Source organism: Acanthochromis polyacanthus, chromosome 6, assembly GCF_021347895.1.
Source record: "Acanthochromis polyacanthus isolate Apoly-LR-REF ecotype Palm Island chromosome 6, KAUST_Apoly_ChrSc, whole genome shotgun sequence".
NCBI classification, from domain to species: domain Eukaryota; kingdom Metazoa; phylum Chordata; class Actinopteri; family Pomacentridae; genus Acanthochromis; species Acanthochromis polyacanthus.
In genome coordinates this window covers 10,338,506-10,353,807 of record NC_067118.1, presented here as the reverse complement: position 1 = coordinate 10,353,807, position 15,302 = coordinate 10,338,506, and the positions used below count along the sequence as shown (strand labels likewise).

At 38.8% G+C, this 15,302-nt stretch overlaps 1 protein-coding gene and 1 long non-coding RNA gene across 3 annotated transcripts in view; one reads left to right on the top strand and one right to left on the bottom strand.

Moving 5' to 3' along the window:
* Positions 1-309: 309 nt before the first annotated feature.
* Positions 310-7,165, bottom strand: LOC127534350 (uncharacterized). The gene is made up of 2 exons (XR_007942456.1): positions 4,180-7,165; positions 310-1,574 (listed from the first exon to the last, which is right to left on the bottom strand). It is a non-coding gene; the product is annotated as an uncharacterized LOC127534350 (long non-coding RNA).
* Positions 7,166-13,872: 6,707 nt separating this feature from the next.
* The window catches only part of LOC127534345 (tumor necrosis factor receptor superfamily member 14-like), a 42,028-nt gene continuing 40,598 nt past the window's right edge, over positions 13,873-15,302 (top strand). For both annotated transcript variants that reach the window (XM_051949305.1, XM_051949306.1), the window contains exon 1: positions 13,873-14,209. In XM_051949305.1, coding sequence (XP_051805265.1) covers positions 14,191-14,209 — 19 coding nt within the window. In that variant the 5' untranslated portion in view covers positions 13,873-14,190. The remainder of the gene's footprint in view (positions 14,210-15,302) is intronic.

Here is a 15,302-nt window from a genome sequence, read left to right as displayed (position 1 = left end):
GTAAATATCATTCGCAGAACTTTGACCTGGACCCACAGACTCCTACATTTGGTGATGTTTTTCCAGAAACTGCATCCTAATTTTCTGGAGGCGTTCCTCGGCTATCTGACAGTTTACATTTGCTTCATTTCAACTGTCTTCCTCTGCAGTTTTGACCTTTTGCCTGTTTGTCAGGAAACTTTCTATTTCCTGCCTGATTCCTGAGTCATGACACTGTTTCAGTTTAAACTGAGCGATTATTAAAGTTACACAAACACCTCAGTTATTTACAGCTCAGTCAAAACACTTCAATCCTTCAAAACCGTGAAATGAAGATTTGAACACAGACTTTAATGTTCAGTGTGAAACTGTTTCCCTTCAGGCACAGCTGAGCAGCAAAATCCTGTTTGTTCTGGATCTGGAGCATTAATTTCAACAACGTGACATTTGAACATGTGACTCAGTCAAACTGGGATTCAAACATGATTTTTTCCCAAATAAAATCTGACATTTTTGTTGAAGAAGAGGCAGAAAATGAAATAACAGAACCACTGCATGTTAAATATTCATTTTCTCTGTGAGGTTAGATTCATTATAAACCTCTGACAATAAATAAATGCAGTTATTTTCACTCCAATTATAAAAACTGCAAGTAAAAATACTTCACAAAGAAACGATGGCAGTGAATTAAACAGTGCAAACTGAGAAAACTATTAAATCAGACTTTAACCAATTCAGTAATATTAAACAAAATAACACAATACTATATTTTCAAGATACAAAACTGGAGAACTGAAATTACAAAGTCAATGTAGTTAAATAACTAGCTAATACATTTGATATTTATCAGAAACATTTGCACAATTAGAGTTTTAAAAATCATTTATGTCCACCCAGGGTGTCTTTCCTCAAATATCATTGTCTGACATTTTCACATATTACAGAAAAATGTTTTTGTTATTTTTTGTTCAAACTAATGGATAATCCTCCACATGACTCTAATGTTTACAGTAAAGAATAGTTTGTATTTGTAGTTCTATTCAAAAACCGCAGGACTGATTTTGTTCTGAAAAACACTTCCATTGATTTCTTCAGTTCGGTTAAATGACTCCAGATCTATTTTCACGCTAGTAAAGGACATTGTCATCCAGGAAAAGATGTGAAATTAAAACTTATTGTGTCTGCTGGTCAGGAAGGGATATATTTTGTGCGAATTTAAACAAACGGTGCATAATTTTCACAATCATTTCAAACCGACTGTCATATTTCTGATGGTCCTTGAACTACTCCGAGTCTTGTGACAGAGATTTAGGACTTGAAAGAACAAAGAACAAAAACAAACTTCTCATGCTTTTCACGTTTATGAGTTCATTAGAGATTTAATTAATTATATCATTACAATAACTGAGAGCAGAGTAAAGAAACACAAGAGATACACAAACTATGTATTTATGTTCAGAGTGTCAGATTTAAACACTGTATGAATCACGTTGCCACAGAAACCTACCTGTACTCAGCCGGTGATGCAGAAAAAAAATGCATCAATATGTTTTTATGTTTGGTCCTGAAGTCCGTTTCCACTGCTGGTACAGCAGCTGAAAGAACACAGATTAGAAAATTCACTGTTTTACTGGTATTTATTACAGAGAACATTCAATTTTAGTTTGAATTGGCCAAAAATTGAAGTGACTTCCTGCATTATGGGATAGTGTCAGACCTACATGCACTTTAATGCAATATCATGTTTAAATATATAAAATTGAACAGCTCTACATGCAGCTATCAGATGGAAAATAGCACAACCTGCACCACTCGTTAGGTACAAGTTTGCAGTTTTTCTCTCCAGATGTGACTTAAGGCAGTTCATTTTCATTATTTTTATAGGTTCCACTGAGGTCTTCTAGAAATAAAACATGTAATATTGTACTAATTACTAATCAAGATAGATAGATAGATAGATATTCCATTGGGAACATGAAATTGGTGTGCAAATTGTGCTGGTCAAAGAAATAACAATAAGCTCTCTAAAATGCTGCTATTTACAATAAGGTGCAAATTTGTGGTGTTTACAATCATATAGTGTTATCAGAGTACAGAATACAATAAAATAGAGTATTGTAAAGTATAAATATATATTGTCTATGAACACAAGTTTAACAGTTTTCTACCAGTATTCCTGTCTTGCTTTTTATCGTCATAAATGTTTGTATTCCTCATTGTTCTTCATTAATACAACCTGATGACTGAAGAAGAGTCATGTGACTTGCTAAATGTCCCTTTACTGCGCACAGAGCTGGAAGCAGAAACTCTGAGTTATAAAACAGAAAGTTGAAACCCACCTTCATGATATCTGCATTTCTGACTGGGGTTTAGTTTTTGTCCAAACGACTCAAACAACATCTTATAGCAGCTTTTTGAAACTGTGGACCCCTCCATACTCATTTCTCATCTGGCTCAGCATGTTGGTCTACAGGGCACTGTTCTCCAGTGGTTCAGCTCCTACCTGACAGACAGGACCTTTGCTGTGATGCTTGATGATCATTCATCTCTGTGTTGCTGTCATCTGGGGTACCAGAAAGGTCCATCCTTATCCTTGGACCAGTTCTGTTCTCATTATATATGCTGCTGGAGCAATCATTGCAAAGCATAACCCGTCTTTCCACCTGTATTTTGATGACCTCCAGCTCTATCTGCCTGTGCTCCCCAATGCTGCGTCTGCTCTGGACTCTCTACACAGCTGCCATTCAGACATTAAACTTTGGCTAAACTTTGCACCTCACTGTATTTTCCAGTTCATCACTGAGCATCCCTGTCAGTCAAACAGTAAAAAACCTTGGAGTCATTTTTGACAGTGAATTGAGATTTGACAGACTTTTGCTGTCAAGGCGAGCATTTTTCAAGGACGTCATCTCACTAAAATCAAGCCTTTTCTTTCCCAGCACGACCTGGAGAAGGCCATTCATGCTTTTATCAGTTCTCACATCGACTATTGCAAAGCACTTTATTTTGGTATCACACAGACATCGCTCCGTCGATTACAACTGGTTCAGAATGCAGCTGCCCATCTTCTAACCTGCACATTTAGACACAGTCACATCACCCCCATCCTCTCCACCCTCCACTGGCTCCTGGTCCATCATCGCATTGAGTTTAAAATTTTAACATTTGCTTTTAAAGCTCTTCATGGTCTTGCTCCATTACATTTATGTGAGATTTTAACCATCCACCGCCCCAGCAGAGCCCTCTGGTTGTCCACTCAGATGGTGCTAGATGTGCCCAGGTCCCAGTATAAGCAGTGGGGTGATGGTTCTTTTGCCGACCTTTTCAAGTCCAGACTGAAAACCCACAAATTCAGACGTGCCTTTGACTCCTAGGACTGTTTTACTTTTTCATGTCGTCCCAAAATGCCTAATTTAAATGTTACTGATTGATCTGTGCTGCATTTTAGTTAAATGGTTTTATGTTTTTCATGGTTTTATGGTAATCAAATTGCATTGTTTTGCTTTATCATGCTGATGGAAGGCACTTTGGTTTTCTTTTATTATGTTCATGTAACATGCTCTATAAATACATTTTGATAGATAGATAAATAAAAGAAGATCTTGAAGTGTCAAACTGGCGTCACTCTGCGGATCAAAATAAACATGGCAGCGCAAATTACCTGCATTTCCATAGCAGCAAAAACATGAACCTTTCCCCTCACTACCTGTCTGTCAGGAACTATATGGTGACGCACTGTCCCAGTTTTTGTACTCGCGGCTTCATTGGCATGCTTCTCAGTTCTTTGCTTCCACAAACAATACAGCAAGCCACTTACTTTGGTTGGATATGCCAATCCATTTATTTGATTAAAAAAATAACAATCAAATGTCCAAACTCCAAGTGCCTGCGATCAAAAACAATGTACCTGATGTGTCCCACATCTGAACTAATAATTGACTCTCTACTCTTCCTGCAGCTCCCCTCTGGTGACCTCCACCACTACATTTTCAGCACACATTACCGTGATAGCATTGCTTGTGTCGGCTATACACACTTCGTGATGCTCCTGTAAACAATCCGCAGTCTTCAAGAACTGCGACACACAACGAGCGACACATTTTACACCAATCACTGCCGTCTCAGGACAATATTGAACGAGTCACAGTGCATTTATATTCCTTTAAGACCTCAAAACGATCCAAGTGGATTTTATCATACCTGTAGGGCTACGGATGAATGCTTCTTGGTAGACGAATAGGTCATAAAAAGCACAGGAAACCTCAGTTCTGTCTTGCTTCGAGCTCGAGAAAATGTCTCCGTTTAAAAAAAAAAGTGCTCCATTCAAGTGCTGTCAGAATTCTAAGCTGTCATCTGTTCAGTGAGCTTTACTGGTTTGAATATCCGCTTAACAGTGCTTTAAGAGGTCTTCTTTCTCCTTGGGGTTTCAGTAACGTAGTGTCTACAGATACGGACCCGTACGCGTAGCCTCTCTAGCATCAATCTTTCAGTAAACAGCAGGGTTCCCATGCGTCCTGGAAAACCTGGAAAATGATTGACCAATTTTCCAGTCATGGAAAACATATGGAAAATGAGAAAAAGGTCAAATATCCTGGAAACGGTTAACTTATCCTGGAAAAATATGTATCATCCCCCTGTCAATGCAAACGGGTTAAAAGTATTGGACATGCATGTCTGTTTGTGTTGGCACCAGCGTTTCTCAGCTTTTAGCCGGCGCAGCGCCTCACGTGATGCTACCAGCCAATCAAATTTGCTTTCCCTCTTGTCGCTACATTTAGCGACTTTTCAGACCCCGTTAAGGACTTATCACCTAGAGACAAAACTAGTGACTGTTAGTTGAAAAGTGTTGGTCCACGAGTGTGAGGGTTTTCTCTCCCATGGGCGACCGCAAGCTCTTCTCTGTCTTCCGTGGAGTGACAGGCAGAGGAGAGTTCTAGAGAGTGTGTGGTGGCGTCCACATAAACTACATCTTCCCACAGCAGTTGAGATGCAACTGAGCGCTTCATGTCTGGAATCAAACTTTCAGTCGATGACGCGGGTCAACACAGATACATAAAGTCTCTGTAGTGGACTGTCCGCCTCCATATGATGGTGCAGCAGTGGCTCTATATGGGCTTAAGAGGTTGTGGAAAAAAACACGAACTTAATGTAATTTACACACATATACACATTTTTGGTCAAAGAAGCATTTCATGCAGTCCAAATGGAGTAAAAATACATAAATAGGGAAATAGTAGCAGCAGCGGACAGTGGGCAGGGTGGTATCTTAGAACACCTTTAGATTTAAAATTCATCCCTGACCACTGGCATTTCTTATTTCCACTGTTGTTAGCATAAATTAATGTGATTTAACATGGCTAAATTAACATTGCAGCTATCAATCAGTTAATTTGACTTTATTTTGTAAGTTTTAAACAAATCAAATGCAATTCAACAGGCTTGACAGGTGGATTAAACAACAAAATGGACAGATTTGCTTGAGTATTTTGGCAGTGATTTTGATTTTAATTATGTTTGAGAAATGCAAGTACCAGATATGTAAAAAATCGGATTTGTCCAGTAAACTGACATGTAACAAAGGAAATAGTTTTTCAGTGATTTATTGAAAATATACAAATATTTTAAGTGAATTGCACCAGAGAAAGTAAGAGACAAGAGAAAGTTGAGTTGGGAATTACCCAATGGAACCCTGTAACTCCAATTTGTCATGCTAGTGAAGTGCTACGCTGTAATCTGTGGGTGTGCTTGCATTATTCTATTATGTATTTGTCATATTTATTTTTCATAGATAAATTACAGCCATAGACTGAACATCAAATGTCTGAGTAATAAATATAGAAACAATCTGGGTAAATGCACGTTACAACTGCAGTAAAGAACACTTCCAAAGAATGAGGGGGACGGGAATGTATTAGTGTATGACATGAAAATGTGTCTCTAAACCGGCTGAAAATGTCTTGGAAAAGTCTTGGAAAATGACCTCAGGGAAAGAGTAGAAATCCTTATTAGTTAATGACTTTTTATCTAATCATCCAGACAGTCACCATTTTTCAGTGTAATATTCAGAATTTGCTGGTTCATGCTCACATTCCTTTTACTTTATCTGTAGTAAAACGAGAAAACTACAAGTTAGAGAGTGGATCTTCAGGCTGTGTGTGTCCTTCAGCTGAGTGTCTTATCTATCATGCCACATCTGGACATGGGAAAGTAAAGCAGCCTGTACAGGATCTTTATTTTTAGCTTTAATGTACATTTGCATTTGTTGTCTCATTTGTGTCCAGCTGCTCTAACATGTAAATATCTCCTGTAATATCTGACGTTCACAGTGGAACAGCTGCTCTGCTGTAGTTGGTTCATTTGTGTTTGTAACTATTTTGCTAATGTTGCTTTTTATATTGTTAATGTTGTCCAAGTTTTGTATTCGTTTGCCTGCATCTTATATTTTATTACTGTGGTACACTTAAAAAAAGGCCTAATAAACATTATAAATAATATTTATTCAATTATACCTAACAAAGTGAACACATGCATGATTATAAAGTAGTACTTTAAAAATATCATACAGACAATTTATGGTACATAATGTACAACTGGATTAAAATTATATAACTAGAAAATGAAATACAAAATGAGTGTACATAAAGTGTATGGTATGATATATAATATACAATTACGAATTTGTGTTTTAAAATTCTATTTAACAAAAATTAAAAAGAAAAATATTTTATAGACATCCATCCATCCATTCTCTATACACCACTTTATCCTCACTAGGGTCGCGGGGGGTGCTGGAGCCTATCCCAGCTGACTCGGGTGAAGGCAGGGGACACCCTGGACAGGTCTGGACAGTCTGTCGCAGGGCATATACTGTAATATTCACTGATGATTCAGTTTGCACATTAACAACCAGTGCTAATGATCTTGAATGTAGCATCCCTGGGATGTTGTGATTGGTTGTTTGCGTCACATGTTTATCCACAGTGCCTTGTGGGAAATGTTTTGGTGTGCGAAGCTGGCATTCTGATATGTGCAGTCTTCCAAATAAATAGTTGTGCGTTAGTACCTAATGGTCACTCATTTTAATGTAGTTTAGGTCTACAAAACAAGACATGGTGTCAGAATAAACGAACCTTGCCGAACACGACACAAAGCATGGACATTACCAGAGTTCCGCCACCCACATTGAACTGTACGGTGGCCGACAGGTGCAAACGCGCTGCAAACAGCAAAAGTGCTGCAAACACAGAAATGATCCAAACCAAAAATTCACAAACACATAAAACACATGCAAGAAAAAAATGCTGCAATTGAATTTGCAGTGTTTTTCTCTTGCGGTTGTTCTGGGGCTTTGTGTATGTTTTTATATATTTGCAGCATTTTTCGTTTGCATCTGTTTTGTGATTTTGTAAGTCTTTGCTTCTGCATCGTTTCTGTGATTGCATCATGAGAAAAACACTGCAAATTCAATCCACAACGGAATTGCACCAGGTCACTCCACAACGGAAGGGCACCAGACACGAAGAAAACTGCTTGCAGCAGCACCCCCAAGGCTCCAATGAATGATCCTGCAACTCCAAAGATACAGTTTCACCATCACCCACAAACCTGGTAAGGAAGTTCCCGTCACAGACACACTATCAAGAAAGTCACTATCAAACCAGGATAACAGCCTCAGTGAGAGAATGGACATTCAGGTGCATACTGTATACAGCAGCCTGCCAGTCAGTGACACTAGGCTCACAGAAATCAAAGAGGAAACTGGAAAGGATGCACAGCTTTTAGCATTACAACAGGTGATACGAGATGGATGGCCTGAGGAGAGGAAAAAATGTCCTCACAACATAACAGACTTCTGGAATCACAGAGACGAGCTGTCTGTGATAAATGGCATAGTGTTCAAAGGTGAGAAGATCGTCATTCCTGCTTCACTACGCACAGAAATGTTATCACGCATTCATACAGGACACATGAGCATGGAAAAACGCAAACAAAGAGCTTGCGACATACTGTTCTGGCCTCGGATGAACAAACAAATCGAGGACATGGTAAACAGATGCTCCACCTGCCTCGAACAACAACCTGCTAACACGAGAGAGCCTATGATAAACCACACTATTCCAGACAGGCCATGGCAAGTCATCGCATCAGATCTATTCACTTGGAACCATGAAGACTACATGGTGACAGCTGACTACTACAGCAGGTATGTCGAGATTGACAAACTCAGTAGCACAACATCACATGCCATCAAACAGAAACTGAAAGCAACTTTCCCAGACACGGCATACCAGAGACTCTTGTTTCAGATAATGGACCCCAATATGCATCTGGAGAGTTTTCAGCATTTGCACGCACCTGGGATTTCACCCACACCACTACAAGCCCATACTATCCACGACCACGAAGCAATGGTCTTGCTGAGAAATACGTGCAAATAGCAAAACTGCTCCTGGAAAAGAGCAAGAAGGATCAAAAGGACTTCTATTTGTCTTTGTTGGAGTACAGGAATACACCTGTTGACAACTTCAGATCACCAGCACAGCTTCTAATGAGTTGCAGATTAAGATCTATCCTCCCAAACACCCACCAACAACTCCAGCCTGAAGTTATCAACCACAAGATGATACACTAACACCGAGTCCTACAGCAGCAGTCCCAAAAAAGATACTACGACAGAACATCCAAGCCATTGAAGCAGCTACGTGCAGGACAGAATGTGAGAATACAGGAATATGGCCGCTGGAAACCTGCAGTCGTCATAAAACCTGCTGACACAGAGAGGTCATACCACGTGTGCACAGAAGATGGTTGCGAGTATCGCCGCAACAGACAACACCTGATGGATACTGAAGGGACACAAAATACACCGACATTCAGCAACACACTCAGACACTGGGCAGTCCAACAGAGAACAGACCTCATACAACCCCATACAGAACCCGTTCAGGACGGGAAGTCAGACCCCGAACAGTTATGGACCTTTAACTGGAATGTTAACAATGTTTAGAAACTATAATGGTAAATGTTACAATGTCTGGTTGTTATATTCGCTACCGAATATTCTGAGAATGTCATGTTCAAGTGCATCTACAGCGTTGAGTTTAACAAGCTGCAGTATTTAGCCACCTAATGGGCTACATGACATAAAGGTTCAGACTGTTGGATTCTGTTTACTCGATGTTGTAGCGTTTTTCAGAAAAAGGGGGATGTAATATTCACTGATGATTCAGTTTGCACATTAACGACCAGTGCTAATGATCTTCAATGCAGCATCCCTGGGATGTTGTGATTGGTTGGCCTTCTGATATGTGCAGTCTTCCAAATAAATAGTTGTGAGTTAGTACCTAATAGTCAGTTTAATGTAGTTTAGGTCCACAAAACAAGACATATACAGACAACCAATCACATTCACACCTACAGGCAATTTAGAGTCATCAATTAACCTCAGCATATTTTTGGATTGTGGGAGGAAGCTGGAGTACCCGGAAAATACCCACGCATGCTCATGGAGAACATGCAAACTCCATGCAGAAAGATCCCAGGCCCAGGCTGGGATTTGAACCGGGGATCTTCTTGCTGCAAGGCGAAAGTGCTAACCACTACTCACTGTGCATCCCATATTCTATAGACAGTGTATGGTATATCATATATAAATTAATAAATGAGTTAAAGGCATCCTTGGCTGTGAGGACGAGGACTGGAGGATCAAAAAGCAGATAAAACTGCATGTCTGCTAATAGGAGTCAAAGCAAAACCCCAAGTTATTATAGTCAAGCAGCAGCTGATACACTAGTGGTGTTTTCACCATTTTACTGTGCAGCTCTGATGGACAATCTGGATCACTGACACGTCATAATGTAAAGCTGAAAACAGTAGCCAGTCAGTCACATTCACTGATATAACAACAGAGACAACATTCACTCTCACTGAGATCACAGATAGAAACTGTAGCTGATGTTTAACCTTCTTTTGTGTACTACACATCACCAAAACCTTATATTGTAACTCCATATTATCAGGATGTCCCAATAACTTTATGAAAAATCTTGAGCTGATACAAAATGCTGCAGCCAGACTTCTGACAGGAACCAGTAACAGAGATCATATTTCTCTCATATTGGCTCCCTGTAAAATCCAGGATATTTATAATTTAAATAAAAATTTTAAATCCTGCTTCTAATATAAAAAAAATTCTTAATGACCAAGCTCCATCGTATCTTAAAGACCTTATTGTATCATATCATCCAAACAGAGAACTTCACACTCAGACTGCAGGTGAGGACAAATGAGGACAAAAAACTTCCTGTAAGCCACTTGTCTGCTGTTTCTTCGCTCTGAGCTCCGATTTCTTCCAGGTCACTTTGGTTGGGCTCAGGGTTTTGTTTTGTGGCAGGCAGGTCATCTGATGCATCATTCTGATTCCTGGTCAAAAATAGATGTGGCTGCAGAATCTTATCAGCATGTAGATCAAGTCAGGATCAAAATAATTCTACTTTTTTCAGTTTCTGTGTTTTTTAGTTTTCAAAATTTGGTGCAAAGCTCTGAGAAGTGACGTACGAAGGCTGAAAAACCTCTGAACTTAAGTGCTTGTTGTAATTTTGTTTTCTTTTTATTAAATATTTCTTCCAACTAAAACCAAAGTATACAATAGAATCCATTCTACAATGCAGGAGGATACAATAGGATTATTCTAACTGCAAGAAATTAAATACCTCTAAACAGCATCTTAAATATATTAGAATAACTGTTACTGTCTACAAAAGATGGTAAAGGGTAGCAAAGAAGAGTCTTTTGGGATGAAAACCAACACTTTTCAAAAAATGAATACAATGGTCTTTTACTGTAAATGTCGCCTTTATTTTAAAACTGTACAAGACTGACCTCTAGTGGCTGAACTCAGTGTTGCATCCAGTCACCAAAACACTCATCAGTTTTGTTACAGTTTTACTCAGTCACTTTGGTACATTTCTCAGATCAGAACTGAAATTCTCCAAACTACTTGTTCAATCTTCACATCATTGTGTCACTTGTGCACATCAAAAAGCAGTTTCTCATTTCTTTGAACAAGTTGCAAATGCTTTGGTACATCCATACAAATGATTCTGTACAATTCTCTGCTGTTTCCTACATTATCAGTTGCTTTTGTCATGTTGATCAAAATGTATTATCATGGGTCTCTGTTGAATAGTCTCACCCTCTACTACGTTTAGGCATTAATTCATCGCATAAGTCTTTACATGCAAAATGGTTGAACAAGTTGTCATAATATGTCAAGGATGTTTCTATACATTTTGACTAGACAATTTTTCTAAATCTGTCCTGAAATGGTAAATTGCTCCCAGATGAATCTTGACTTTCTCTAAAATGTGTGAAGGGTTTGGGTTTTCTGAAATTGCTCAAAGGTACATCTCATGAACCATCACCTGGCAAGTATCTATATAGCTGGAGCACAACACAATGTTACACTGTCTGACAATGGAAGGACGAGGAATTGGACAGGATCAGCAGCCAGAGAGAAGAAGAAGAGGAAGAGCAGTGAGGCTGTGTGGTGGAGGAGTTGAGAGGCCAAACAGAGGAAGAGGCAGAAGAGGATGAGGACATCTGTGTGTTCCTGATGAGATAAGAGCCACACTAGTAGATCACGCTCTCAATCATGGGCTAACAATGGCCGAGGCTGGTCGAAGGGTGCAGCCAAATGTTGGGAGAGCAACTGTGTCTTCAATCATTCAGATTTTTCATCAAGAGAACAGGTATGTAATCTGACAATAGGCAGTGTACTGTAATGCTGTATACAGGGCCGGCCCTAGGACTTTGGTGGCCCTAAGCAAGATTTTTTTTGTGGCCCCAAAACATGCACAGGGCAACTACCAAATCACGTGCACAGCTTGTAATTGGGTTAAAACACACATACACATGATTAACAGCAAATATTCAGCCCACTCCTGAACTTTCTTTTTGAAGCCATGATGCCATCTCTAGTGCTACTGCTTTTCCATCTGTGGCTTCTCCAGACCAGTGTAATCGATCAAGTTTGAAACGGTGCCGTGGTGTCACAGTAGCCTAACTTACGCACGAAGCATGGAGTCACCAACTGACTGCTGGTTTATTTTTTCTTTCCTGTATTTTTCCCGTATAGTTTTCTAATAAGCTAGTTTAAATTGATATGTTACCATGATGATTTATGTTTTATTGGAATAAAGACAGGCATGGGCGTAACCACCATCTCAGAAGTGAGGGGGGACAAATTTTTCAGAGCGATTTATCATTCTCTTACATTTAATTGCACCGTCCTTAGTGGCTAAAGAACCACATAATCCCTAACAGCCACAGTACAATACCAGGGGACCAACTAGGCTAGTTCTTTAAACTATAAAGTATAAAACTTTAAACTATAAAATCTAAAGTTTTAGTGGCCAAACTCTAGTTGAGTTGACAATGTCCAAACCTTTAAAATTAAATAAGAATAAATACCAATATTAAATTTAAAAGAATTAACACTTTCTAAGAACACTATCATCTCTTTTTCCTCTGCAAGGAAACAGTTCCATCACAACTTAGATTTCACAAATATGAGAACATCAGTTAAAAGGCAAATTTCCAGTACTATTCTTTACATTACAATGTTATTTTTTGCAATTTCAAATAGCAAGCAAATTAGTGTTCATAAGACAAAGTTTCCCAGTTATGTGGCATTGCATCATACTATTATTAAAATGATATAACGTTATGTTACAACGCCACACAATTCATACAATTTGACTTGATAATTCATTAACTTAAACGGTGGTTTGTAAAGTTCAGCATCTTTCATTGTCATTTCATTTGTCATTCTTTTTTATTCTTGCCTTCTCCCCTCCACTCTTGCTCTTTTTTATCTTCCATCTTTCAAAAGCTCAGTGAAGCTGACCCCCCACCCACAGAAAAAATCCAAGCAAACAGGCTGAGTGGTTAGTGCCTCATTTGTGCTGATTTGTGCCGTTAAAATTTTCGTTTGTGCTGCTATCGTTTTTGAGATATTAAAGATTATTTTTTTAGGTCATTCAGAGGTCATCATCCCCCCAGCTTGCTCCAAAATGAACCAGACTTGTCTACTTTTTTAGTGCTTCGTTTTAACTAAAACGTGGGTATTTTACAAGTGCACTTACCGTGTCTAGAAATCAGATTTGTCTGAAGGTTGTAAAAATACCACTGAAATGGTAAAATTGTGAAAAGGTCATCCAATGTGTGTGTCTTGTTGAATGGCTGTGAAAGACTGCTATTTTGTGTAGTTCTTAGTGGGGAGTGCTGAATGTTGTTTTTTTTTAAATGCTTCATGCTCCTAAATAAACCTTGAAGCGATTTCATTTATTGTCTTATGACAGAAATGTGATTGGCAAAGTAATATAAAGCACACTTCATTAAAAATGTAAATTAGTAACATAAACATACATTCTACGTTTATTTAACCAAATTTTATTGAACAAATGTACACACAAAGACACAAAGTCAGTTCAAAGAGACATTTTCCAGCAATAACACAGGTTGAACATCCTCAGATGTTATGACAGTAGTTCTATACACATTATATACAATAAGACATTATAAATGTGGCAGACCACAGACGTCATCAATTCGGGTCATGTGATCATCTGTAAATAAAACTTGTAATATCTCAAAAACTACAGCAGCACAAACGAAAATTTTAACGGCACAAATCAGCACAAACGAAGCACTAAAAAAGTAGACAACTCTAGTTCATTTTGGAGCAAGCTGGGGGGGATGATGACCTCTGAATGATCTAAAAAATAATCTTTAATATCTTAAAAACGATAGCAGCACAAACGAAAATTTTAACGGCACAAATCAGCACAAACGAGGCACTAACCACTCAGCCTGTTTGCTTGGATTTTTTTCTGTGGGTGGGGGGTCAGCTTCACTGAGCTCCTCGAAACACTTTCGCTTCAAAAGCTCGGCACTGTGTCGAGCAAACTGGCTCGAGCGTAACATCACTAGTGGGAAGTATAGTATTTTTGATGTTGACGGGATAGATGACTGAGGTGCTCCCGATACTCAGCTAAAATTTGATCTCCATTTAACAGCAAACTGTGAAAATTCTGAATTCAACATCATCAAAGTGTATAAATGTGTGCTGTTATTAAGCGGTGTAGATAATGGATGGATGGAGGTCGTATTTCCAATGGTCCATGAACTACTCATAGCGCCGTGACGGAAATGTTTTATGTCATCGACGGTAAGACCATTTGTTAAAGTATTTATAATCAGTATATTGTATATTCTGTATATTGTTATAATGTCGGTATAACTTCTCAGTGTTCCAGTTTGTGCAGAAAACTGCAGCAGAATGTGGTTTTATTTATTTACTGTGTTCAGACTTCAGTGTAGAAATGATTTCCTGATACGCGGCAGCTGTTAACGTGTTTCTATCGATAAACTTCAGAAATCTGCAGCATCTGACTGTTGTACTCTGTAACCTGCAGAGTGGAGCTGATTTTAATACAGCAAAGAACCAAGAAAAGAATCTTTAAACAGAAATAAACAGTGAATGATGGTAGACAAAGAAACCACACCCTGATCTGAGACTCCAACTGTTTAGTTCCAGTTGAGATATCTGTTGTATTATTATATACATACTATACTGGTTTGATTAACCCCTTATGTCCAAGACTAGTTTAGGAACTGAAAAACATCAGACTCAGTGAGAAACAGCTGCACAACTGCGAGTGAAAACTGATCCAATACCTCTTGTGCTTGTGACGCCGATAAATATATTGCCACAATTGCATAAGTATTTCATGTATCTTACTGCCATAGCCTTTCAACCTAATCAGGTACTCCAACTTACCTTTTTTCCTTGAGAAAGGGTACATTTTAATGTGAAGTTGCCACTAGGATGCACTTTCCCTACTTTCACCACAAGGGGAGAGTACTGAGGTGAGCCCAGGTTGTGTTAAAGTGATAGACTGTATATTAAGTCATATAAGGTCATATATTATACAGTCTATGGTTATGGCAGCAATACCATGTGTCTGCGGCCTGCTGAGTAATCACACCTGTTGTCTCCTGTCTCCTAGGACACGTCTTGTGTCGACGCATAACTTGGCTGAGGCCTGTAACATGAAAACTGAACAACTTTATAGATCAGAGACATCAGAGAGAATTTATAAATATGATCAGTTTCTGTGTCTCCATCTTCAGAACAGACTGAGGTCTAAAGAGAGTCCAGGACTGTTTCCAATACCTCTTGTGTCACAGGAATGAAGCAGAACAGTACTGAGATATTCTAGTGACAGCAGGGATTCAGTGAATGTATCACACTGGTAACC